Source organism: Quercus suber, unplaced genomic scaffold, assembly GCF_002906115.3.
Source record: "Quercus suber isolate HL8 unplaced genomic scaffold, Cork oak 2.0 scaffold_24, whole genome shotgun sequence".
Lineage (NCBI taxonomy): Eukaryota > Viridiplantae > Streptophyta > Magnoliopsida > Fagales > Fagaceae > Quercus > Quercus suber.
This window is the reverse complement of record NW_027069489.1, coordinates 1,222,906-1,250,568: the sequence shown is the minus strand read 5'-3', so window position 1 is coordinate 1,250,568 and position 27,663 is coordinate 1,222,906. Positions and strand designations below refer to the sequence as shown.

The window sequence follows — 27,663 nt, the reverse complement described above, 5'->3', positions numbered from 1 at the left end:
TTTTATCTGTTTCAAGGCACAGCAGAGCTATGTTAGGGTTTCAAAAACAGTATCACAAAAGAAACCGAAAACGATTAAAATACAAGGACTCTAAGCCTATGGTTAGTGTGCCTAAATCTAACATGGCCCACCTGGCTTTCCACGCTTAGTCGGGCAGTGATGGCCGTCATGCCATGCACCCGAGACGATCACATAGTCGTCTTTCATCCCTTTGTTGGATTTGGGGAGGCAAGAAATGAGCCTGACCACGTCCGACCGGGATTTTAAGTAGTACCCCGCGTCTTGCTGGCTGTGGCATTCGTACAGATGCACTACATCGAGCCAGGTGAGGCCCAATCCTAGGTGGAGGTTAAGGTGTTCAATGGCCCCTAGAATCCTAAACATGTTGGGCGCGCACTGCCAGGGAGTGATCCTATGGTTTCGGAGATAGCTAGTAGTAATGGGACCCATGGGGATGGTCATCCCCCCTTCTTTGAAGGCGATAAGAGGAATAACTACTTCTCCCGTCTCCCGGTCCGTTAGAATTTTTTCTGGGGGGCAGTACCTCACACCCACGTTGGGGGGAATGTGGTACGTGGACCTAAATGCTTCTAAACGCTCAGGGGTATCCACCATGTATTCGAGTTTTCCCATGATGCTCAGTTGACACTGATGGCCGAAGAGAAAATTAAAAGATTTGGTGAACGATGACTCACCGGGATTAAATCGGAGAGAGGATTTCAGGCTTGTGGGAAGGTTTTTGATGGCTCTCAGGAAGCCTGAAAGCAGCGATTGGGAGTTTTGGACGGAGCGGTGCGTCTGTTCTCTCTGGAGCGTCTGAAGATTCGCGAAGTGAAGAAGAAATAATGTCCTCTGAAGCTTTATACGGGGTCAAACGAGGGGTCAGGGGCACTCCCGCCCAAATTTCGAAGAACAACCTCAGCCGTTGGATCATTTAATCACCGTTGGATAGGAAGGGCGAAGCGTCACCTGGTGCAATTAATGAGGCGCCTGGGGAATAAGGAAGCCGCAGCGACATTAATGAAGCAGCAGTGCCTATACTTATACACGTGTCAATTCAAGTTTGCCTGTTTACAAGCTTTTGCCCCAGGGGAAGTCAAAATCCTACTTTTTCTCTTCGGATGCGTACGAAAAACTACAATTTTGAGGGGCTAATGTGGGGGAGAAAAACCCAGCCCAGCTTATTCGGCCCAAGGCCCTAAAAGAGGAACATTCTTCATCCGAGGAGATGAAGCCTTCAGTCGGAAGCCCACGCCAATGGGGGATGCCTGGAGACGAACACGTATACCATCCGAGGAGATGCTCATACGTCCGAGCAGTCATGAGTCCTCGGATCCGAAGAGGTTTGATCAAACGCGAGTATGGGAGGTTCAAGTGATCTATTTGACAAGTGTAAGGAGGGAGAGGAACCTCGAACACACATGAAGATAACAGCAACAGGGGAATATCAAGGAGGCGTACTTCAACCACCACATTTAATGCCCTGTACCTACCTTTCTGGCCGCATTTATGTGGACAGGACACCTGAACGGTGCTTTCTCAGCTACCGCCACTCACATAAGGCTAAAGGTGGGATGATGGGACATGTACTCGAGTGGATGCCTGGATGATGAACAAGTGGACGGAGGAGATGTAAGAAGGTAATGCTATATAAGGGAAGGGTACCTCTGATGGAAGGGGATCGAAAAACAGGAGAGAGAAAGGGTACCTTAGATGGTTGTAGCTCCAGCAATTGTAACCCTTGATTATCAATGAACAACTTCTCTTCGGACAGAGTACTCATATTAGTCCGAGAGCACATTAATTCAACTTCTCTCATTGGTGTTGCTGTTTAATACTGTCATTTTCATTATTTGCCTAGCCCTTTCGCCCACTCTCTACAAAATTTATTGTTTTGGGCTCAGAGGGTTCCAAATCCATACCTCCTTGGGCTTGGGCCGCAAAAACTGACCCTACAATATATATATTAATTCTTCTATTAAAAAAAAGTATTACCATGTTTAATCACCCATCCATAGCATACAATTCCAATATTATTGGATTTTTCAATTCTTATCATTTTTAAAAAAAATTATTAATACCCCATGTTAATTTATAAGATAAAATAAAATAACCATTTGTGAAAGCAAGCAATTAAAATAATATATTAAGAGCTTCTCTGATTAATGTGGGACCTAATTGCATTCGTGGATGTGGCCCTCTTTCATTGAAATTTGGAGGAAACAAGGTCATGTATACGTGTTATTTGCATACAAAAGAAAAAAAGAGCCTTCACTGAAAGCACTTTTAACCGTCCTTACCCGGCAAAACACAACTTTCATTTCCCACACAAAAGTTTCATTTCCCACCCAAACTTTTTACTCACATTTCAGCTAAAAAATTTTACTTTTTACTTGCCCAATTAAAAATTTTCATTTCCCCCTACACAAATTTCATTTCCCACGCCACAAAACTCTCATTTTCTCTCTATCTCTCACACAGCCTCTCACATTCACACACACACACACAACCCCGCCGGCGCTGAAGAGCAGAGCCCAACCTAGAGCTGACATGCTGAGCCCAGCGCCTATGAGGCTGAGCCCAGCCATCGACTCCTCTCCTCCCATACCCATCGGCTCTCTCTACCGTCGACCCATACCCATCGGCTCTCTCTCCCTCACCACAAGATCCTTTCTCCCTTTCTCCCTCTCTCCCCTTACCACCCCCATACCCATTCATTTTTCTTCACCATACCCATACCCATACCCATTCCGATTTTGCTTGGTAAATTATTTATTTGATTTTTTGTTTTGATTATTGTGAAATTTTGGGTTTGGATTTGGATACTTAACATTTAGGTTATTTATTTGATTTTTGTGAAATTTGGGTTTGGATTTTGTGGTGTAATATGTAGATAATTTATTTATTTTTTTTAATGATTTATTTTTTTATTTTTTATGTACAATTGAGAACCTCAGAGTGATGCAGAAATTGTTGATGCTAAGCCTCTTGTGCTTTCAAGAGGAACATTGCAGACTGCTGATTCAAAGGAACCATTTGCAAGGTTACATCTCTTGCAATTTTGTCATCTATAAAACGTAGATACTTCTGGTGATGACATGTACTTTAAGTAGTTTTCATTCTAAACTTATGTGATCTAGATTTCATATAGTTGTTAATCCATTCAGAAACTTATTATGTTGCTATAATTTTGAAGAATCTATTAAATTCTAGTATTTCTTTTCTTTTAAGAAATTATGAGAAAGAGCTTATCAGATAATTAAAAATTATGCAATCCGTATGTTTATGGCATGGGGTCTTACTAAAGTGTAGCCAAGTGGTGGTGGAATATTGTATTTCAATAATACTTCCAGTTAGTGGGAATGAATAATTGGAGAGTACATCTATTCCATGAAAGAATAATCACAATAGCCTGCAAGATCTCTTAGTTGGGATTTTTTTGTTGTTCTATTATGGTATTAAAATATGCATAAACTTTAATGATCAAGGAAAACTCTAACTTTTCCTCTACTCCTACATTTTACTTTACACAAAATTTTTGGCCATTCATTATATTATTGAATTGCAACGTAAATTTAATTTCAAAGCTAAAAGAAGTCACTAGAACACCATTGTTAATTCCTTTTTAAATTCTAAATTATCATCTTTTATAAATATTTATTTAAGTTTCTAATGGTTATACCACTGGGAAAAAACAGCTCATTTTTTTTATTAGACTTTTTCTTTTTTCTTTTTTTATGAGGTGGGGTCTCCAGGTGTCATAGGCCATAAAAAAACTTGTAATGGGAGCCAGGTTATCCTATTTTTCTTAACAGTATTATTTATTTCTTCTGTTGGAACCTCCTTTGCATGGTTGCAGGTTGGATAAGCTTATATTAGATGCTATTACCAATCTGAAGGAGCCAAGGGGTTCTGACAGGGCTGCAATTGCTTTGTACATAGAGCTAATCTCACTTGTGTAACTTCAAGCTATGACTTCATAAACCTATCATGCTTGAAGAAACTAATACTAAGTGGTCAAACTTAAAAAAATCTAGTGCTTGTAATGCTTTTAAGTTGTAAAGACCTTCTATTCCAATTCTTTCTTGAACAAATTTCCTTTTCTACCTTCTCTTAGTTTCTAATAAATTGGTGTTCATACTGATACCCATTCCGATTTTGCTTGGTAAGTTATTTATTTGATTTTTTGTTTTGATTATTGTGAAATTTTGGGTTTGGATTTGGATTCTTAACATTCAGGTTATTTATTTAATTTTCAGTTTTGATTGAGAATGTGATCATACATAGACATCTGATAACACGTTGTAAGGTACAAGTGAAGCAGGCAGGCTCTCTATATTATGTGGTTTGGTTTACCAAAAAAAAAAAAAAAAGGTTGTTGACAAACAAGTAGTTGCCAAAAGTGGGTGTCAAATTACCCCCATAAACAAGTGGCTTTCTCTTATTTCTCCTTTGTCCCTCTCTTAAGCCATCTATTATTATCAATCCACCAAAATAATAGTGAAGATTATTTTTGAGTATTTATATTGTTAGTAAGGGTGGGAATGATTAAAGATTTGGGGATTTTTTTTTTTTACAATCTCTTATGGGTCTTGCCCCTTTCCTCCAAACAACATTTTGACCAAGTGGGTTTTTGATTTGTGCAGGTCTGGAGCTGTCTCCAAGTGAAGGCCAACTGAAAGGTATTGTCCTTTTTTCATTTGTGCCATTGTTTCTTCTTTTTCTTCTATTTTTCATGATGTGGTCTTCTTCCTTCATTTTTTTTTTCCAACCTGTTGCTTCTTGTTCTTTGTTTTAAGAATTCCACTGTACACATATGCCTTGAGAGAATTGAAGATGCTCATTTTTTTCTCCACTTGGTTACATATGCTTTCAATACTTTAATGTATTTAAAAAAAAAATTTGAAAAAGAAAAACCTTGACATTTCATTGTCTTCTTTTCCATTTGCCCATTTTGGGGACTTGGAAAAATGCTCTGTTTTCCTTTATAGGGTTTTGTGGAGAATAGGGATTCTTTACCTTTTCATTATGTTCTAATGCAATCTATCTCTTCCTTTGTATTTTCTTAGTTTGAGTATTTGGTTGTGTTATTATAAAATTATGAGTTCTGTGTGTTGAAGTTGTTCATTTACAATATTCTATTTTTCGTGACTAGGCTAGACTAGCAAAGGTCTTCACAATGTGCTTTTTGAGATTCCTTATGGCTTCCAAGTATGTCAACATTTTGCCTGCTAGTGGAACGAAACTTTTAAATGGGGTAATACTTGTCGATCCCAAAATTTTGAACTAAAGCTTCTTGTTGCTGTTGTTGTTGTTGAATATGTCATGCTGATACTCACTTATTATTAACTTACTCTGCAACTTAGATTTATCTATCAGCAAATTTGAGCACCATAACTCATTGTTCCCACTATTTGTGTAATGCAGTTGGTCTTTCCACTTTTACTTCCATGTTTGATATTCTCTCAACTTGGTTTTACTTCCATGTTTGATGTTCTCTCAACTTCGTCAAGCTATCACCATTGAGAAAATGCTTGAATGGTAACAATTATACTTTTCAATCTATGATTTCAAAGCACCACGATGATTTTTTTTCTTTCTTTCTTTCTTTTTAATTACAATTTCATTCGTTTACAGGGGGTTTATTTGGACTATGTGGTTCTGCCAAAGGGTATAATTTTGATTTGCTTTTTGGTTGATGGTTTCAGATGCTCGTTGATGATATTGGAGACGTGAGAATTACTAATGATGGTGCTACAATACTGAAGATGCTATAATTATTTGATGGCTTTTTGTGTACAAAGAACCACATTTAAACTACTGCATTTTTTGGAAGTGTTGAAGGATTTGTTTAAATACTTTGGAACTTTGATAATGGTTATAGACAATGTTATGTATTTGATAATATATTTCTATGTTAATATAATGTTAGTTTGGTAACATTTGTGATGTTATCTAGTTACATTTGTGGTATTGTCTTAGTGGAGCTGAAATTATTACAGGTTATTTGTAATAGATATGTGGGTTTAGAATTCAGGCGAAAAAAAAAAAAAAAAAAAAAAAAAAAAAAAAAAAAAAAAAAAAATCACCTATAGTGGCGAGCAAAAACTGCCGTTGAAGGATTAATATTTTAATATAATTGAAGACCTATAGCAGCATTTTTGGCCTGTCGCAATAGTACAATTTTTTTTTTAGTGCAAAGAACTAATTGCGAGGGTATAAAGGGGGGGAATGTGCAAAATAATCATGGGTAAGAGGAGTATTTGGTTAGTTAGACAACGCGTGAAACTATAAAGAAAACTAGGCATCTCGAGTTTTAAAAAATTGAGATCCATTTACATAAATCTCGAGTTTTAAAAACTCGAGTTCCATGCAAAAAAAATTTTAGTTTTATCGCCCCTATAGTGGCGTTTTTAAGTCTTATAGTGACGTTTTAAAACCCTATAGCAGCGTTTTCCTGCAAATTTTTTTCATAAGTGCTCAATACCAAGTTCAGTGAGCCCTATAGTGGCGTTTTTATGCCCTATACTGACGTTTTAAAGCCCTATAGTGGCGTTTTTCTGCTAAATTTTTTTATAACTCCATTTTAAAGCCCTATAGTGACGTTTTTAAGCCCTATAGCGGCATTTTTGGAACTCGAGTTTTTAAAACTCGATTTTCACTTGGATTTTTTTTACAAATCAACCGTCAAAAACTTGATTTTTATCTTGGAACTCGAGTTTTAGACACTCGAGATGCTAGTTTTCAAAATTCTTTTGCAACGTGACAACTAACTAAATTTTTTAATATTTATTGTTATTTAGAAAAAAAATTCGGTATAAAAGTCCTCATAAATAGTTGTTAACGACGACTGCTTCCCCTCGCTAAAAATAAGTCGTCGACTTTTCTCGTCATTTGGAAATATATTTGTGAGGGCGGATTTATTTAGTAACGACGGTGGATTGCCCTCGTAAATTATCTATTTGCGAAGGTATGGTCGCAAAATCTCTTTTAGTAACAAGAACAAATACGACGGCCTTCGAGGGCCATATACCCTCGCTAATAACCTTTTGCGACAATATTTGACTTTTTGCGAGAGCATTTTACCCTCGCTAGTAGACTCTTTTCTTGTAGTGTATATAATAAAAATTGAGCCTAGAAACTGTGGTTGTGTGAAATGGCTGCACCAAATTGCAATTTTCTAGATAAAAACAAAAGAAAAATATTTTTTTCTTACTTCTTATCAACTTATATTAGTATTTCTCTATAATAAATAAATAAATAACTATTGTCAGTCTTTTAACAAAACATGTAACCCACGATCATATCAACTTCGTTGCTTTTTTGTTTTTCGGTATTATCCATTTTGAAAGGCTTAATTGTTTTTTTCAATTTTTTTTTTTTTTTTTACAGTTTTATCCTATTTGATTTTACATTTGGTTGATAATATTTTGATAAACACAATAGTATTTTGACAGACCTAGCGGACTGAATTGGACAAAAGTATACCAAATAGACTGAATTAGACTGAAGTGGACCAAATGAACAGAAATAGACCCAATGGACAGAAGCAGGGACGAAGCTATCATTTGACTTTTTTAAAATATATATATATATATATGTGTGTGTGTGTGTGTGTGTGTACTAATTTTAGGAATTTTGTTCTATAAAACTACGTACATTTTGTTTCCCTGAAACAATATCATTGATTATTTTAAGCATAATGATATAATCACAAACTTTTTTACAATATTTTTACAAATTGTTTTGATAGCAAATTCTTATTGGTTCGCATAATGGGCCTACTTCTACATCATTTTTTTACTTGTTAATAACCACTTATCATAACAATAATTTATTAAAAAGCTTGTAACTTTAGCATTTTCCTCATTTTAGTGACCATAAAAAAATTTATAAATCTAAAATCTAAAAAAAGATATACAAGCCCAAAAAAAATAGCTTAACAACAAAAATTACAAATAGTAAAACTAAAAGTAATAATAATAAGCTCAATTAACCAATTTTATCCAAAATAAACAACTCTGCCCTTTAAAAAATTCTAAACAAAAATAATTTTGTTCTTTCCCCCCCCCACACACACACACAAAATCTCAACAGCTAAAAACACTGCAAAAAAAGCTGCCTATAGCAGCGGTTTTTTTTTTTAGTGGCGTTTGCAAAAAAATGCCACTATAGGTACCCTATGGTGGCATTTTTCAGAGGACTCTATAGTGGCGTTTTTATACATTGGACCTATAGCTTCGTTTCCAAAAACCTATAGGCCTTGGGCCTATAGTGGCGTTTGTAAAACGCTGCAATAGCCCAACCCAAAAAAATATTTTGAGGGACCTATAGCAGCGTTTCATAAACGCCACTATAGGTCCTTTAAAAAAAACCAATTGAAAATTTTTTTAAAAAGATTCCTCATATATATATATATATATAAAGGACCTATAGCAGCGTTTGCAAATGTCACTATAGGTCCAACAAAAAAATTTTAAAAAAAGGGTAAAAAAAAGTTCAACAAAAACTTTTTTTAAAAATGGACCTATAGCAGGGTTTGAAAATGTCACTATAGGTCCAGCAAAAAGAAGTTTTAAAAAAACGTTAAAAAAGAGTTTAGAACTAAACCAAAAATAAATAAATAAATAAAGGACCTATAGTGGCCTTTGTCGAGCAAAATTCAAAATTCAAAACCCACTTTCCCACCACACTTTCCTACCTACCCCCATTACCTCCACTCAAAATTCGAAACTCACCTACCCCCACTCCCTTATCTCCTCACCTACCTTCAGACTCTCTCTCTCTCTCTCTTCTTCTTTTTTTTTTTCTTTCTTTTTCTCCCTTATCTCCACTCCTCCTTGTTTCTTCTTTTCTCTTTCTTTTTTTCTTTCTTTCACTCTTCTTTCACTTCACACCTAGATTTATTCTTTTCTCTTCATCTCCATTTTGATTTTATCTCCCTTGTTTTATTTGTGGTGGTGTTAATGTTTGTTAGTTTTGGATTTGCAGATGGTGTTATAGCTAGTTGATTTTGTTCAAATTTGTAGATGTTGCTACTATTATGGGATTTGTGATTGCAGAAGGAGTGCTATTGTGTTTGAAGTCATTGGTTGTATAGTCAGGGCCGGCTTAAGGTATTATGGGGCTTAAGGTGACAACTTTAAATGAGGTCTATTCTTATTCTTTGAATATTAATAGAATATTTATTTAACTTTTTTTTTTCATTTAAAATCTTTTTTTAATTATAAATTAAAATTAACCCATCGCATTACTCAATGAATATAAAACTAAAATAATCACTATTTATTGAATGAAGTAACCAAATACTAAAAAATTATGATTGAAAAGTTTAATAAAGTTATATATTTGATATTTCTAAATAGAATTTGAGTATAAATTTATTTACTAGTGGAAAATTAATGAGTTCTTTTAACATTTATGTATGAGAGATTAAATGATTGACCCATTCAATGAAAATATTTTTCTTTAACTGGTTTTTCTTTGATAAAAAAAAAAATACTTTTATTTATTGGTGAATATTTAGGGCTTAATTAATACTTCTATTGTTACAAGAATATCTCTATTGGTAAAAAATTAGGGTCCTTTTTTCATGGGGCCCTTAGGTGGTTGCCTATTTGGCTCACCCATTGAGCCAGCATTGTGTATAGTTGCAAGTAAGCATTTAAAAAAAAAAAATTAATGATTGTTTTGGTTTATTCCTTGTTTGAGATTTCTACATGTGAGCGTGTTGTATTTGATTTTGAATTTTTTTGGGTGGGTTTGTGTTTCATTTTGAATTTACTGGGCTAGCTATAGTGTTTGTATTTTGTTTTATTTTATGTATTTTTTTTTAATCTTTTAATTTAATTAAAATTATAAATACAATTTAATTCAATTTTAAACAAAAAACTTTTGATTACCAAAAATTAATTTTTGGTAATCAAATTTTTTTTGTTGGTGTTTTTGGCTATAGTGGTGTTTTGAAACGCTACTATAGCTAATTTTTTATTAAAAAAATATGAGGGTCTATAGCAGCATTTTTATAAATGTCACTATAGGTCTATAGTCGGGGTACAATAGTAGCGTTTGTAAACGGCACTATAGCAAACGCTACTATAGCCCAAATGGGCCTATAGTGGCGTTTATGAAACGCCACTATAAGTCCAATTTTTTGTAGTAGTAGTAGCAAAGTCAGAGGTTGAAACCACCACACAACCAACAGTAAAGCCACTCCTCCTAACTCAAAGTTCTGACTCCATCCATAGATAGAAGTAGACCGAATTAGACCAAAACTGTACAACACATGAGACTACTACTAGTATGATATATTTTTCTAAAATAAGTGGTTTAAAGTTTCTAACTCGAACCAAGGTTAGAAAAAAGATCGAATAATGTTGAATTAATAATATATATATATATATATAGTAATCTGACTAAAACAACATCCAACAAAGTTTCAAAATATATCTAAGGTGGAGTTTGGATATCATCTGCGTTGTGCATTTGTGTTGTTTTTCTATGAGTTCCGTGCACTGTTCTTGGGACCCGCAAGTACTTTATTCAGAAAAACAACTTTAAAACTAGGTCCCACGGCATTATTCACATATTTAAAAACTATTTTGCTATAGTGTTTTCTGTTTTCTGTTTTCAGTAATAAGCGGTATCTAAACAGATCCTAAATGATATCTTATTATATTTCTTCACTATTTATTACAGAAACTAGGTAGATACTTTCTTATCATTTCAAATCAAGCAAATTTGTAATTTTGTACCATGCTCAAAAATTCCACTATATTGATCCAATTAGAGAGATGTTTGGTGGCAACAAACGAGATAGACAACTATAAACTTCCTGCGAATGAGATGACGCTTCCATAGTCCCATGGTGAACAAGATCAACATATTTCAACAGTTCATATGACATTTGAGTAAAAGTTTCTAAGGAAAACAACTATATTCCAAATAAACACACAATTTGATAAGCATTTCTTGTAGTCAAACCCATAGGCCCAAAGGACTCCTTGGACAGGGGAGGAAAAAATATTATTAACTTTGCAAAAAGATTGAGAAAAATGTAACAATTAAGAGTAGTGCAAGACTGTCAAACCGAAAAAGATTCTCCGACTTTTTAACATCTCACATGCATTGACTCACCTTGACCCTACCCACCCGAATACAAAAACATTAGGTGTGAAAATTTGAATTTCGGTATGCTTTGACTTTAAAACGAGTTAAGATTTCGGTATATGCTCTTTTAAATTTTTTTTGCCATGTTTAGGAATCGATCGGTTTTCAGGAGTACTTATTGATAATCAGTTCGGTCGAACCGTCAAAGAGTTAATTAGCATGCGAGCATTCTTAAAAGACAATTGCATAATTAAAATCTTTCTAATTATTGTCTGGTTCTAATAGACATTTTCTGCCAAGCTGCTCAGATCCTAAAAGAAGTCATTTCTTGTGGAAGGGTATTTGGAACTTACAAGTTCCACACAAGATTAAGCACATGATCTGGAGAGCTACTCACAATGCTCTCCCAACCCTCTGTAATTTGGCTCGAAGAAATGTAGTTAAATCTGTTCTACGCTCAGGGTGTAAGGCAGTTAATGAGGACTCTGTCCATGCCCTTGAGTTGCAAATCACTCATTACCATCTGGGAACGGGGAACCTGATGAGGTAATCAAGAAGTTTTTCAAATATTATTTCAACTCTTTTGCTGATCTGTGGGAAATGTTTCTGAGGATGAGGGACAGGTTGGACCTTAACCTTGTCGCCACACTTTTCTGGTTTATCTGGAATCGAAGAAATTCGGTGAGAGTAGGGGAGGTTGTGGTGGAGATTCATAAGATTCGTCAAAGAGCAATGGCTTTTGTACTGGATTATCAGCATTTACAATGGCCGACTCTTCATCCCCCCAGCAACCAGCTAGAGCCATCTGTTGGAACCCTCCAATTTATCCCCATTTCAAAGTTAATTTTGATGGTGCCACGTTCAACAACTTGGGAGCTGCTGGTTTAAGAGTGGTTGTGCGTTATTCTACAGGTTGTGCTATTGGTGCCATGTGTGAAAGGGTATCTCTACCTATCTCCGTAGCTGTGGTTGAGGCATTGGCTTGTAGGAGGGCACTGGCTTTTTGCTAAGGAATTATGCATTTTTGAGTGTTCCGTAGAGGGTGATGTTGAGGTAATCATCAACGCCATCTTAACTGGAGATACCAAAAACCCGGAGTATGGACATGTGATTGGTGATATTTTGGTGTTAGCTACTGGTCTTGGTTTATGTAATTTTTCTTTTGTTAAATTTATAGGCAATTCAGTTGCCCACTTCTTAGCCAGAAAAGCTATCTCTGGCAGTGAGCTCCAAGTATGGATTGAGTCCACTCTTGCTGATATAGCTCCTTTCGTCACTCATGACTCCTTGTAATTTTATTTTATTCTTCAATAATATTGATCCAATGGGTCGGTTTTCTCAGCCAACAAAAAATTCCTCTCCAGCTACTCTTTTTCTCTACAAAATAGTAATAACAACAATAATCATAATAAGGGCTTTTTGATTGTTTTACACTTAACAGTGTCGGTTTTCACACTCTTTCATATCATAAATAAAATATGAACATCAAATGAAAAAGTGTGGTGGAGATTGTAAAAAACATTTCACATCCAATGATGTGAAACTTTTTTTTTTTTTTTTTATAATGTGATAGCTATAAAAACACCAAAAAAAAAAAAAAAATTTATTAGTTGAGTTATAAAGCTCTTGATAGCTGTAAGACAATATTTAGCCAAATAGAGAACACAAAATTTGTTAATTAAAGAGTGCTTCGTGTTTGATAATTTCTCTCATTCATTACCACTCATAAAATAAACAGATAAAAATAAAAATAAAATTATGTAAGAGTGTGAGGAGATATGGTTGCATGCGTTAAGAAAGAGACTCACTGGTTAGTAGGACAACGTTGCTCGGTTCGGCAACCGTTATTGCAGATGAGAGAAACAAAAACAGAAGAAAGTAGATTATAAGAATCCTAATAAGGAATGCATGAAAACTGGATCCCTGTGTTAAACAATCAAATTATGCGTACTTTTCGTTGGACGTGGAAAATTAAAAATAAAAATCAATCTGTTCGGTTTCTTTCTTTTTTTTACTTCGGTTTTCTTTCCTACCACGTTGTCTTCGATCCCTTTTCTTACTTTGGTTCCCTTTCTTTCATTTCTCTATTCTTTTTCTTTTTAAATAATTTTATACTTTTTTTATGGGTGTCAATTGGCTCAATTGATCAATTTTTTGTTGCTCAACAAACAAGTATGGGGATCAGTAGGGAAACAAGGCTGGATTTTGTTGTTCCTAGTTCCAACGCCATCCCCTTCCTACATATGCCTTATATATTTATTACATAAATACTTCTATATATTTTTAATTATACTAAAGCAATCCTTAGTAGGTAAGTTGGTATATATTTCAATTTTCTCTATATGCAATTCAAGCAGTTCGCCAAAAAAAAAAAATTTACATTTTCTGATTGTTTTGGTTTTAAAGTCAGACAGGTGACCAATTCGATAGGTCCATTTTTAATTTTAAAACCATACCAATGATGTGTTTGGAAGTGGGACTTTTCTCAAATGTGTAAATTGCTAATGGCTGCTTTTAAATATGAGAACTTTAAAGCGTGAGATATGAAAAACAATTGCTGGTTTCATTTGCTTGATATGAATTTAACAACACAAACTGATTTGAACTTTAGGGATTATTCTCTAACAATAACATTTGTGATGCTTTGGATTAGAATAAAAATTTTACATAAAATGGGACAAGTATGCCTCAATTCCATTAGCCTACAACCCAATTAGTTGTAATGGATCAAAAAACAGTAAAAAAATCTTATTAAATAAATTTTATGGAAATTAATAATCAATTTTTGGAGAAATTATCCAGTACGACCAATGTACATCTTTCTCTCACAAATGTTGGTTTTATATGTGAAACTTGCCTTTATGTGAGAGGAATTTGTATTCATAATTTACTAAGTGCATTGAATAATTTCACCATTTTTGTAATTCTACGTACATGGAGAAAAATATTTTCACAAATAAATCTTCTAAATAACACTAGCAAAATGGGACGCAAGATACATGTGAAAGATAGCAAAATATGGGGTAGAGAGTTCTATTTACCGATCTCTACCTGCACAACCATTAATTTGTGGTAGAAAGAAAGAAGGGTGCTATTTACCCAAACCATGCAGCCCATTGAAGGAAAAGGCGAGAAGATGAGAAGATAAAAGAATGGCACAAAAAATTCTTCATTTTTTATCGACCTTTATTCCTGATATACCTAACATTTTGGACCCACATTCAAGAAAGCTGAAGGCTGAAAGCCTACAAATGGGAGAATCACCCATCTGAAGATCAGGATCCTGGGAGTCGCCCTTGGGCAAGCTGACTCCGGGCATTGATTGCAAATTTGCAACAAAAATATTTTACTTTTTCACGAGGAAAAATAGCTTTCAACTAAGAGGAAGTTTGAGAAACAAACCATGAATAAACTAGGAACTCAAGTGCTCCCACTGGATGCATTAGTACTAAATAAAAAAAGGCATTTCTCTATGACAATTTCATACTTGGTCCCCAAATTTTGAGGATCAGCTATGTATACTCAACAAACTAATTAAAACCAATCATATGTATTCTTTTTAACCATTCTATTATAACTGAAGTCATACTCTTTGTCACCCCCATGACTGATTTTTCTTTTTTACTATTTTTACTAAATATTATTTTGAGTCTTCATCTACCTTTTTTTTTCCTCACAACTAAAATCAACTCGCTCTTCCTCACTGGTGAATTTATCGCTCTCTTCTGCACATAATCAAACTATCTCAAGCAACTCTATCTTTATGCGGATTTTCTCATTTCGAATCCTATTAAATAGGTAAAATATATAAAATATTAAATACGTAAAATAAAAAAAGAAAAATATATTAAAAAAATCCAAGTACAAACCAAAATCATTACATTTCTGTATTAACTACAGTTTGTTTCTTTGCTTGGTGCAATTGGTATGGTATTTTAAGTCAATTCTTTAAACTTCTTTCCCGCATGAACTAAGCACTTTAATTAGTTCAATCTCCACTACAATATATACAATATACCCGCATAGCATAACCAATAATTAAGATGCTACAACAAGAAAGGAATTCAAAGGTAACATAACAAACTCACCTTTTCCATCTTGCAGAAATGCTAACATGTGTTCAGTTGAGGTTTCTTTAGGCACTCAGTGTCATAGAAACAACTGAAGAGAGCTTGAATTTTCGGACTTTAGTTGAATTATCTGGCTGAAAGAGAACCTCAGTACTTGATCTTACAGTAACTTCATTCCACTCTGAACCTGAAGCCCCTTCACTCCGATAATCCCGAGGAGAATACAGAACTTGGAGTTTTGAGTGAGCTGCAATTGGCCCATGGAAACTTGAATAAATCGTATGAATCTTAGAGAAACCATAGGTGCGAAAATAGATGAAACAGCATCTAAGAGACGTGTGCGTGTGTAGCACAAATAAGAGGATTTAATCTTCTGATGAATAGCACAAATAATCATGGGAAAAACCACAATTGCATGTAGAAAAGAATAAGGCCTCACTTATTAAAGGGCATCAACTCATTACCAAGTATTCCTTCAGATAACTAGTAATAGGGCAAAAATCAGGGGAATATATAGTCATTTGCTTACTTTTGAATTTTGATAACCTTTACAATAATGATGACCGCTAAAACATGTTAATCTGGTTAAAAATATAGATACATATATTGGTAAGTTATGCAAGCACCTAGCAGGCAATGAACCCACAAACTCACCCTCAACCCTGCTTTTATAAGGGGAGGACATGCCATTTGAGCTAGAGCTCATTAGCCTTGTTGGAAAATGCAGACTATACCGTAAATATAGCAAAGTGTTCAACACACAATATTTTTATCCACATATTCTTTTGCATTTTAAATAGGTGGAAGACCCATAGAATGAGATGGCCTGATAAAGTTTGACCAGACACGAGGTTATTCTCCTCAAAAACAAACTAACATATTTAGTAGCTAGGCTTTATATCTTGAAACTGCATCACACAACTTATTTTTTTCCTTTTTAATCACACAATAACAGATACTAACTGTTAATATGATTTTAGGGCTAACGCACAGGCATAAATTGGCCAACCAATCAAGTTTATGTGCCTGGAAAACTGACGTAAAATGGAATAATCTTAAGCCTTCAATATTCTGTATACCAAATATCTAATCATTAACCATGAGGTATAAGACTCTGGCTCCCTCCTTTAAAATACCAGATTTTCAGTACTCCAACATAACTATCCAAAAAGCAAGCAAAAACTGCAAAAGATGGGAGATTACCTAATCCAAACATGCTCGTCTTTTGGATGATCAGGCGACTAACTTTTGATCTTCTGATATTTTTCAAAGCATTGATGTCTTCTTGTTTCCCCTTGAAATCCAGAAATTCCCCAAGGACATATTTATTTCCTTTAAGCTCTACCCTGCAGAAACAATTAAGAAACAACTGTTCAACAACCATCTAAATTTGAGTGCTGAATGAGGAATATGACCAACTATTTAACAACTTAATTCTGTATAAGGCCTGCAACTTCGAATTGAATTAAGTTTTGCATGATTAGATCATATGATTCTTTTTCTTCTCATTAGAGATATTATGTGAAAAAACCTACAACTAAATCTAATGAGTGCAAATAGGTTCAAGGCTGTCTCAACCATAATGAAATGGTTCCCTGAGCCCATCAACCTAACTCAAAAAGGGTGCTCCTGTTTTTGGGGACTTGGGTTTCTTCGTCCTTGTTTTAAATTGTTAACAGGGATTGGCAACAGGACCAAATTTACAAGAATTTCTTTTTCTTCTTTTTATGTGATAAGGATCCGTAATTATAGGGTAGCTGCTGCTAAATTTAGAATCTCAAGGAATCGAAAGCACTTATGTCAACTTAATAATAGGCAGCTTCACACCACAAAAGATACAATTATTTCTTTACCTCAACAGTCACCACGAAATGCATTTCAAGTAATCAAAATAAATTTCCTATCATGCTTCAAGAGCATAGGCAGTTCCAGCATCCAGTCAATTAAAATGTTTCAAGCATAGTTTAATATCATCCACCAAACATTTGACGTTACACACAAATATATAGGATTATGCAGTATGCAGACAACATATGCATCAAATTTTTAAGATATAGAGAGCAACACACCTATCCCACATTGGAGCTGTGCTAAGGGTGAAATTTAGCTTCTGATGTATTGATTCTTGCATCTCTTTCTTTCCACTACGAAAGGCACCTTTGATCCAACCAGAAAACATGCTCTTTGGTTCTGGTTTCAGTTGTACCCATTGGTCATAGGTAATGACTTCAGATGGAAAAGAGCTTGATTGGAGGGTACTACAAGGAGATTATATAAAAATATTCACATAAATAGAAATTCAGTTAAAATTCAAACTATGATGAAATAATTTAGTATTAGCAAACACTGAAGTCAGGTATTATTAATTTTTCCTAATAGCAAAAAACAAATTTTTGGCATAACTAGTGAATTAAATTCTAAATAATGTGAGCTTCATTTCTTGAACCCTTCCATCAGCTTCCAACCTAAACACAACTTCATCAAGAAATTCTGCTAAGACTTTGTAAGCAACAAATGCTTGAAAATATGCAAAGCCTTTAGAGAAGAAACCAAAAAAAAAAAAAAATTAAAAAGAAGATGATGAATGTGCAAATGGTTCCATATAGTGAATTACACCCAAAAGTAAAAAGCCCCTGAAGATCCTCTCAGAAAAACTCAAGAAATGAGAATAATTGCATATCAACCGTCAACAAAGAAATGTTCTCTCAAGATTTCCTTGGCCAATGAAATTATTAATGGATAGAAACTATAGCAACAGAGCAGACATAATGCTGCCTAACCATAAAAATTAAAAATTGCAGACATTGATAGTTAGAACATATGAGTACACTTCAAATTTGATTAGATGAACTGTGAATCTAATATCCACACCATTGGGGTAATTTCCATGCATACCCAAATTTTGGATTAGGCAGTACAACTTTACAAGAAAAATATCCTTCTGGCAGAGCAACTCCTCTCTGTTCAAGATACGATTCAAGAATTGAAGCTTGTTTTTTAGTCTCTGCCACCTGAAATATGAAAAGTTTTTAAAAGTTGTAAGAACTAAGAACTTGTGGTGGACAAACAGACAACCAAGTTGCACCCTTCTACCTGATTCTCATTATCTACAAAACTAAAAGAACCAAACTAACCTAGAAAATCATAAAGAAGAAAATTTAAAAATAAAAACTTCTTTAAAAAGGCATTTCTGACAGACTAATATAAATGTAGTAGAGAATGTATAGATTGGATCTAGGCCCTAAACTTTTAAAATTGCATAATGTAAATCTCAGAGAGCTTGAACTATCTACAATCTCATCATCTAATAAGAATTTCCAACTTTACACATTAAAAATAACAACGAAGTTGAATGCCTTGATTCCACATCCATTGCATGGCTATAGAAAAAATATCCTCTTTGTAAGCCAAACACTAAATCTATGCTACCATATTAGTAGTCTTTATTAAGTTTTATAAGGCCTTTAATTTACTAGTTAAATTGAGATTCCTAATCCTAACAAGAAAAATAAAGTTAATGAATATACATAAAAATATGCTTCATTGATTCAAAAAAAAGTACTAAATTGATTAATGTGATTACAAGTGGTTTGCATTGTTGAAGGCATGTGCGCCTAGAATATTCTTTTTCCATTTTCTTCTTCTTTGGCTCACTACTACCATCCCTGAACAGAAGAAAAAAAAAAAATCTCTCTTTTCCTTCTTTTTTACAACATCAATTCGAGCCCTTCTCCATACATGTCAGAACCATGAACCTAAAGCTTCCCATAACCTTAAGCCACCAAATAACCCATCAAAGCAAGCTTTAGACGAACATAATACCTTTTCTACTAATTATCAAGCATTTCAGGTATCCATGGAATTGACAATTAAATGAGAACAAGAGCATGAGTTAACATAGAAGAAGTTAGGAATATCACTATCACTATCACTAAACAAGTTAGGACCGCATGTTTTAGCTTCTTAAAGAAACACTTATTAAGTTCTGTCTATCTGAGTACATCTGGTGTGCTATTGATCAAAATAAACTGAATGTAATATGAGAGACACAAACCAAACTATTGAAGATAAAGGCAGAAGAAGATGAAAACAAAAGGAAAAAGAATGAACTCCGACTCAGAATCCCACCATACTACACTGATACACATACATCAGTCTATTTATAAAGATCCATGACCTTAACAGATTTAGAGTTAATTTACATGAGCTGAACTATATTGAACACGCACTTTGAAAATCTAACTAATAACTGCCAACTAATTCTTAACTGACTTGGCTGCCGTTAACAACTTCTTGTTGAGGTATTATACATATTGGTGATCTACAGCATGATCATTACCACATATAGATACAATTCACACAACATTCTTGGGCAACATTCAAAGCAATAAAAATGCTTGAAGAATGCTAAATTCGGACACTATGAAACTATAATCTGAACCATGACTTACAGGATCGGGAAATCGTTCGGCTTTGTGTTTACTGCCGCCTTCACAAACCCAGCTGCCATCCGAATTCACCGATACAAATCCTGATATATTCTTAACTGATATCACCACTGCTTCCCTATGCAATATACATAAAAACAAGAGAAATTGAAGCATACTGAGTAAAAAAGATTCCAACTGTATTAAATCTCTCTTTGTTCACTATTTATATCCTTGAATTTTCCAACATTTTCTCATCAGCAAATTAAAAGTTGAGAAATTTTGAAACTCTTACTCTTTGTTAACATGAACCATGTCGATATTCTGTCGTGAACCCGTGTCGGCATCAGGAATTCGAAGCCCCACATACACCTTTCCACCATAAAGCTTTTCAAGCCTACAAATTTGCTCAAAAAAGAAGAACAATTGAATCAGATAAGCAAACTCTATGTTTGGGTGTCGAGAAAATGCAGCAAAGAAAATGTTGAACCACAGTTTTTCTGCTGATTCAGCTAATTAGCCTAAACAAAATTAGAAACAAAAATATTTTTTTTTTTTTCAATTCAATGAAATTTTTACTCTTTTATTAGTCTGGCACTTTCTCAGCAACCAAACAGACCCAGAAAAAAAAAATAAAAAAAAAATAAAAAAAAAGGTGAAATACCTATCGGCGACTGAGAAGAGAGCATTGAAATCAGAGGATTCGAGATCCAAAACGTCGTCGTCAAAAAAGAAGCACTTGAACAATCTGTAAATGATGAGGCCACAGATGATCTCTACCCACATCGTAGCTTTTGTAGGAATAACAACAAAACGAGGAGCAAATTATTATTTAGTATTATGGAGAGAAGAAGAAGAGTTTACAAATGTTCTTTCCCTTTCTTTTTGTCGGGAAAATGGTTTCTGGGAAAATGTTTTTTTTTTTTATGTATTTTTAGAAATGGTACGTGCGAGCGGAACGCGCATTTGAAATTTACATGCTTAAGTGCTAAGCAAAATAGGTAAGAAAAACTGAAAAAGCATAATTTGCACAAGTTCAGATTTTTTTTTTTCTTTTCTTGTCTTTTTAAAATCTCATGTATGAAGTCTAACGGTTGACCTTCTTTGCTCGGGTTTAAGTTACCATTAACCTCTAGAGTCATAGTATCGTTTGTGTTGAGAATTTATTTAATAAAGTAAGTAGTGACTAGCCTCACAATCCTACCTTTTTAGTTTTTTAGATAAAAATACACGGATACTCATATAAACAGAAAAAATCAGGTTCTAAAGCTATTTTATTGACAACCTAATTTAGGTCAATTTGATAAATTTATTATGTAGCAATCTTTTGTTCAGTTTGAAGTAAGTGGAACGAGTAATCTTTTCCTTGGTTTTGATTTGATTTGCTATAAGTAAACTTTTTTTTTTTTTTTTGAGAAAGAAGACGTTTATTGAATAACATCAAGGCACGGCCAAATCAGCCTGAACAAAGGGTAAGGTGCGAGATGGGACATCCTCCATCCACACAGTATAACCTGGTGTCATCACAGCTAGCCTAGCTAAACTATGAGCAACTTTGTTGCCATCTCTCCTAATGTGAGAGTATGACAATTCTGAAAACAAACCCGAAAATAAAGAGATATCATTAATCAGTGGTGCAAAATGAATCAATCCATTGTCATTGTTCCTCAAAGCCTTTACTAACACTTCTGAATCACCCTCCACAATAGCACAGTCCACTCCAATCTCGCTGCCAAACTCCACTGCTCTGCATGCTGCGATTGCTTCCACTTCCACAGGTTGATATGCTTGCTCCAATTGCTGAATTATTTAGTCACATTTTTGCAAAAGAAAATATGTACATAACTGACTAGAAACCTATAATAAATTATAATTGTTCAGATAATATAACTAGCAACCTTGAATATATAGATAAGACAAAAATCAATTACAATGCTCAATCTCAAAAAGATACAAACAAAGTTTACTTATAGCAAGGATATTCAAGGCAAGATTTTTTCCTCATTGTTCTTTCATGGAAGCCAAGGAATCAACAACTGGGTCATATGCTTGGAAAAGCATTTTGAAGGGAAGGGAGGTTATCAAAATGGGTGCAAGATTTCGGGTTGGCAATGGAAAAAATATTAAAATATGGCAGCACCATTGGCTTCCCATTAAACATCCACCTTTAGTCACTTCTCCAATTATCGAGTCTATGGAGGATGCTATGGTTGATTGTTTAATAGATGAGACTACAGGGAATTGGGATGATGAAGCGTTGGAGGGAATTCTTATACCGAATGAAGCTGAACTTGCAAAAAAAATCCCACTTGCCCGATGCCAAACTGAAGATTCTCTGTTCTGGCCCTTCACGGCAGATGGACAATACAATTGCAAGTCGGGATATCGTTTTCTAAAGGAGTTGGAGACCGAGGTTGAAGAAGGAACAAGAACGGACTTGGACAAAAAACTCTGGAAAAGTATTTGGTCAATGGACGTTCCAAACAAGTACAAAAATTTTCTGTGGCGTGCATGCAGAGATTCCCTCCCAACAAAGTCTAACCTAAACAGAAAAACAATTATCCCAAACCCAACCTGTGACAGATGCGCTTCAATGGCAGAGGACACGCTACGTGCTCTATGGGGTTGTTCAGGTTTGGACGTGGTTTGGAATGATGCTAGGTGGAGCTTTCGGTCAAGGGAGGTTTTCACGGACTTCAAGCACCTGTTCGGATGGCTACTGGAGAATGGGAAGCCCATTGAACTCTTTGCTATCCAAGTTTGGTGTATTTGGCACCAGAGAAATCAATCCCGCCTTCATCAACCTTGTTGCCTCACAAAGGACCTGAAGCAAGATGCACAGGAGCGCTGGGTTGAAATCAGGTCTGTCAATCCTCTGCCAAACCCGACCAGAACAGAGCCCAAGCCAAAATGGTCAGCCCCACCACGGAATAAATATAAGATCAATTATGATGGAGCAATCTCAAATGCAGAAAACAAGGCTGGGATTGGTGTGGTTGTTCGGGACTGCAATGGTGAGGTATTGGCATCCTTAATCNGCTTTAAAGAAGAGAGCTATCAATGCTAATAATAATAAACATTTCATAAGAAAATCCTTTTTTTTTTTTTTAATCTCAAAGGTTTAGTTGAAATTTGGAAACCGTCATTTCAATCTTTTTCTTCCAATTCTACATGGCATCATTTGTACAAACACTTCCATTTCCATATTAAATTTTCAAGTTTGTATGATGATGTACTCTGATACCTAATTCCTAATTTCCTGAAGCCAGTCAATAAAAATTGATTGAAATGTGTCAATATTAGGCATCTATCAAACATTGCAAGTGAGTCAGCATTTTTTTCTCTACATTCTGTCTTGATAAATTCACTAAATGGAATCCATTATTTTTACTAATGCTGCTTCATGGCTTTTGAGAATTTTGTAAATAATAATTTCCAGGACCCTACACCCTACTAAGTGGGACCAGCGTTTGATAATATCCCTTTTAATATTTTATGTCTCTAAATTATTATTATTTTTTTTCTCTCTTTTGGGTCTGTGTTAAAGGAACTCGAGTTCGAATGCGTCCCAATATCCCTTTTGGAGCAAGTACTCACCTTCCTAAATGTAAGAGCTTGATAACTTTTTACTGCCATCTTTTTGGGGTTTGTATCTCATTTACAGTGTTGCAGGATGTCAGGGAAGATCTTAGATGTTCAATGGCAAGGGATGTGTTGACTATCAAGAATGAGAGCTTAGATCCTGACCGCATGGATCTATCATCTAATGCCAAAGGAGAAAATTTGCTTATCCAGCAGCCTAAAGATACTTGTTTGGATTTTCAAAAGAAGGTTACTCTCTCCAAACACGAGAAGAATGAAACCAGTGTCAGTTCCTTCTTCGGCAACAAAGAAATTTATGAACAACTTGTCGGTATGTATAATTTTAGCCTACGTGGAATTCCAAAACCAATAATGAAATCTCTAGACTTCTGTCATAGGCTCGGCTTGATGAATTTCCACCTCCATCCCTTGAGGTTTTTTCACTGGTACCGGCACTCTCTTTGAACCCCTTTTGTGGGTAGAGGAGCTTGCCGCGCTCCACCCTGTCCTCAACAAGAAATACAACAAATCGTTTGGCAGTCTAGAAGTTTTAAGTGTTTCATAACTGTATTGCAAATGAAAATTGTTATCTTTCTCTTCTAACGAAGTTCACAACTGCACAATGTCAAGCAGAAATGGAAAAGGATGATCAGCTTCTAGATCAGCTGTTGCTGTCTAGAAGTCTGGCTATGGAAAGAGTAAAAGCTAGTCAGCAAACTTTTATCCTAGTAGCATCACTGCTTGATCGTATACCAAACCTTGCTGGATTGGCACGAACATGTGAGGTATGTTATGGTGCTCATAATACTAGGTTTTTTTCTCTACCCCCAGCACCCCCTTTTTCTCCTCTCTTGAGTTGTTTTAGAATATTTCCTAATAGTTTAAGCTTTTGGGATAATCGGTAATTTAATATATAATTAAAACAGGTTATCATGAATTCGAACCTTGCATTCATTCTCCCTTCCTTTTTAAATGTCAAAAACCCATATCTTGGGCCCTACTTATTAAGAGGGAGTTTGGGCCCATATGTGAGGGGAGTGTTAGAATATTGGTTAAATGATTAAATTCACTATTTCCTAATAGCTTAAGCTTTTGGGACAGTGGATAGTTTATCGACTTATACTTCTGCCATTTCATGTTTTGGCGATATTAATTATCTCACTTGTCTTCTTTTTTATGCCAATTGTTGTTCCTTGCAGGTATTTAAGGCATCAGGATTGGCCATTGCAGATGCAAATATATTAAGTGATAAACAGTTCCAACTCATCAGGTTTGATGATAGTCCACTACCCTACATTCTATACCTACAGTGGATCTTAGTTGGATCTGAAATATAATCTCTACATCATGTTTGATAAATGGCAGCTCTCTCATAGAGAATCTTTCTCATTTCTTTCCTATAAAACTTATTTGAAATTTAAGGGTTGAGTACCTTTAGAATTTGAATTTGTGTCAACTAGCATGGGGTTTATCATAATGAAGTGATTTAAACTTAATAAGGTATAATAAAGCTGCAGGATAGCAGTTTCAGATGGGGAAGAATCACCAAATATTGAAAATTCATGTGATTTGGTCTGTTCTGTTGAATATTTATGTTTTTATTATTATTTTGGGATAGATACCTCTTCTGTTGAATATTGAAGTTATAAATCAGATACTTACATCACCTCTCAGTAGTCTCAGGTACAAGCTAACTCGCTAGATATAGTCTTATTCTAATCTGCTATGTTCAAACACCCTTACAAAATCCACACATTTGGTGTTTTCTCCCCTCACATAAGGTTTCTATATATTATTTCATATTTATAGGTTTTGAAGTAAATATTCTTACAATCTTTCAGTCAGTCATTTAAGCCCTTTGTTATGTTTTCTAGTGTGACAGCAGAGAAGTGGGTTCCGATCATAGAAGTCCCTGTGAATAGTGTGAAAGTTTTCTTGGAGAAAAAGAAACGAGAAGGCTTCTCTATATTGGGATTAGAGCAAACTGCAAATAGTATTCCTCTTGACCAGTTTGTCTTTCCCACAAAGACAGTAAGTTGTTCTGCAAACTCAGACCTTCCAGTTCATTTAATATTGAAAAAGTCAGTGGAACTTGATGAAATACATTACATTCATCTCTATTCGTCTTACATGCTTATTGTAATGATAGTAAAAGCAGGTTCACTTAATCTGTGCTTATAAAAGAAAAGGGGGGGGGGGGGGGTGGGAAAGTTTACTTGGGTTCTGTTGGTCAAGAGGAAAAGGGAGTAAACTTTGGCAATTTCTTCTCTTCCCCTTTTCAATTTTACATTTGTGGAAGTGCTTCCAATTAATTTATTATAAAATTGAAAATTTTATTCAATTCTCTGTATATTTATTGTTATGGTCATTTCATCATTTTGTCAGGTCCTTGTCCTTGGGCGTGAAAAGGAGGGTATACCTGTGGATATAATACATATTTTAGATGCTTGCATTGAGATTCCACAATTGGGAGTTGTTAGATCTCTCAATGTTCATGTCAGTGGTGCCATTGCTCTCTGGGAGTATACTCGGCAGCAAAGGTCCCAATAGATCTTCATTAAACACAATGTTGTCTTTCAATTATAGTCAGGGATTTTCTGGATCTATTGCCTCAGCAGCAAATGATTTTACAAACCACATGCTTCCTTTTCTTTGTATTAGATTCATATATTGATCCATTTTTTAATATACTTTAATGGCGCTGTTGTCATTATTGGCCTTTTTGATAAATAATATTTGGATTAAACAATGGTGGAATGATGGAGATGTAACAATTAGATTCCATTCTTTGGCTTTGTTTAATAAAATTCCTGTTTACTCATCAAAATATGTAATGCCAAAACCAATTCAAGTGACCAATTGGTGTCACATTTGTTTTGATATGATGTTGCTTCATGATACCATCAATAATATGGTCCAAATTATTCTTTTTGGCATTTTTGACAAATAATATGTGGATTAAACAATGGTAGAATGATGGAAATGTAACAATTAGATTCCATTCTTTGGCTTTGTTTAATAAAATTCCTTTTTACTCATCAAAATATATAATGCCAAAACCAATTCAAGTGACCAATTGGTGACACGTTTGTTTTGATATGATGTTGCTTCATGACACTATCAATAATATGGTCCAAATTATTGGATAAATTTTATTTTTTAAATGACAGAAATTTCTGTCAAACTAGTTTGGATGAAAGTTTCTTCTACCCATTACGTGGCAATTGGGAAGACTATACTTTTAGTCGAATGACTTACTTAAAAGTCATATGGCTTGTTTAAATGATTTAATGAATCATAAGATTTAATACATAATATTTTGGAGAAGATTCCAACAACATAGTATAGAAAACAACTTTGTCTGTGTCCTCACGTTTCCTGCTACAATATCCATCACAATGTCAGATACCTATGAACGCATATTTGTTTCTTATTATCAGCATATGTGAGAGAGTATTGTTGCGATGGTCAGTGAATCCCTTCTCTGCGTTGATTTCTAAAAGTTTATTGCATTTCTGCGGGCGCTGCAATTTTTTATCTTAAGTTTCTTTAGCATGGAATAGAACAAATTCATAAGGCAAAAAAAAAAAAAAAAAAAAAGTGGTTTTATTGTATATTATGGATCACAAAATCTCTAAACATAATGAAAAATTCAATTCTGACAATTTTTTTTACTTCCTTTCTATTGAGTTTTATAATACACCCTGTAGATTTGTATTCATATAAATGATGCTTCACCTATTCTTTTGTAACGTTGAAGATAGTTTTGAAATAAATCCCTGCTTCTTTTGCCCCTGAAATAAAGAATTCATTTGTCAGACCAAAAGATTTTGAGATTTACACTACAAGAAATTCACTACTTATCTCACCTCTAAATCTTTCATGATATCTTTAAGCGTATTGCTTTTTGACCCACGGTGTTTCTTCTTCTTTTTCTCCTCCTCGCTTTGGAACTTATCAAAGATCTGAAGAAGTTTGGAAGCAAGATTTTCCAAATGCCAAGGCAAGCTGGTGCTCTATCTTGTTTTTGCTTTCTCTGAAAAGCGGCAATCCGACAAATCAAAATCGAAAATAAATACTCAATTACATCCAATGTTAGCATTTATGCCGTAGAAGCTGACGTCAGGCTATTGGCGTTTTGTTCCTACATGTACCAGGTTAATCAAATGTTTCTTTCTGAACATTAAACTTATAACTCGAATTTTCTGAAAGAACAATAAATTTGTATAACATGAACTGATTATAGAAAACCCCTGAACAAAAATTAATTAGTTCAGCAATATGAAAATAAAGTATATACCCGGATTTGTACTTAAAGGATAAAACTTCCCCTCTCAGCAATTTTACAGTTCTAAAAGAAATAATAATGACAAAAATAAAGATCTATTGCTTTCTTGAAGGTAAAATGTCCTTCAAATTTAAAGTACCTTAGATATTTAAATTAAGAGAACAGAAAAGTACATTTGTATCATTGG

General features: G+C 34.6%; 2 protein-coding genes and 1 long non-coding RNA gene across 7 annotated transcripts; 2 read left to right on the top strand and 1 right to left on the bottom strand.

Moving 5' to 3' along the window:
• The first annotated feature begins 2,293 nt into the window (after positions 1–2,293).
• On the top strand, positions 2,294–5,942 carry LOC111988678 (uncharacterized). 5 transcript variants are annotated; one of them, XR_010626082.1, is made up of 7 exons: positions 2,294–2,763; positions 2,958–3,043; positions 3,860–4,058; positions 4,647–4,682; positions 5,161–5,257; positions 5,428–5,541; positions 5,709–5,942. It is a non-coding gene; the product is annotated as an uncharacterized LOC111988678 (long non-coding RNA). The 5 variants fall into 5 exon arrangements; XR_010626081.1 differs by having other exon boundaries at positions 2,295–2,763; positions 5,156–5,257; XR_002880456.2 differs by lacking the exon at positions 3,860–4,058 and adding an exon at positions 4,260–4,309 and having other exon boundaries at positions 2,296–2,763; positions 5,156–5,257.
• An 8,996-nt stretch (positions 5,943–14,938) lies between these two features.
• LOC111988586 (uncharacterized) lies at positions 14,939–20,576 on the bottom strand. The gene is made up of 7 exons (XM_024020382.2): positions 20,271–20,576; positions 19,902–20,003; positions 19,631–19,745; positions 18,075–18,190; positions 17,249–17,437; positions 16,383–16,525; positions 14,939–15,426 (listed from the first exon to the last, which is right to left on the bottom strand). Exons 1-7 carry the CDS (start codon positions 20,390–20,392, stop codon positions 15,245–15,247), a joined length of 969 nt encoding a protein of 322 aa, XP_023876150.1. The 5' UTR covers positions 20,393–20,576; the 3' UTR covers positions 14,939–15,244.
• A 2,083-nt stretch (positions 20,577–22,659) lies between these two features.
• Positions 22,660–26,068, top strand: LOC136064468 (uncharacterized). The gene is made up of 6 exons (XM_065766238.1): positions 22,660–23,213; positions 23,279–23,519; positions 23,822–23,973; positions 24,388–24,458; positions 25,063–25,219; positions 25,574–26,068. Exons 2-6 carry the CDS (start codon positions 23,306–23,308, stop codon positions 25,736–25,738), a joined length of 759 nt encoding a protein of 252 aa, XP_065622310.1. The 5' UTR covers positions 22,660–23,213; positions 23,279–23,305; the 3' UTR covers positions 25,739–26,068.
• Positions 26,069–27,663: the final 1,595 nt, after the last annotated feature.

Coding starts and splice junctions, on each gene's coding strand:
- LOC111988586 (XM_024020382.2), bottom strand. CDS start 20,392: ATGTGGGTAGAGATCATCTGTGGCCTCATCATTTACAGATTGTTCAAG. Junction 20,004..20,270: donor CTCTTCTCAGTCGCCGATAG/GTATTTCACCTT, acceptor GCAAATTTGTAG/GCTTGAAAAGCTTTATGGTG. Junction 15,427..16,382: donor GACGAGCATGTTTGGATTAG/GTAATCTCCCAT, acceptor GGCCAATTGCAG/CTCACTCAAAACTCCAAGTT.
- LOC136064468 (XM_065766238.1), top strand. CDS start 23,306: ATGGCAAGGGATGTGTTGACTATCAAGAATGAGAGCTTAGATCCTGAC. Junction 23,974..24,387: donor GATTGGCACGAACATGTGAG/GTATGTTATGGT, acceptor TGTTCCTTGCAG/GTATTTAAGGCATCAGGATT. Junction 24,459..25,062: donor AAACAGTTCCAACTCATCAG/GTTTGATGATAG, acceptor TATGTTTTCTAG/TGTGACAGCAGAGAAGTGGG.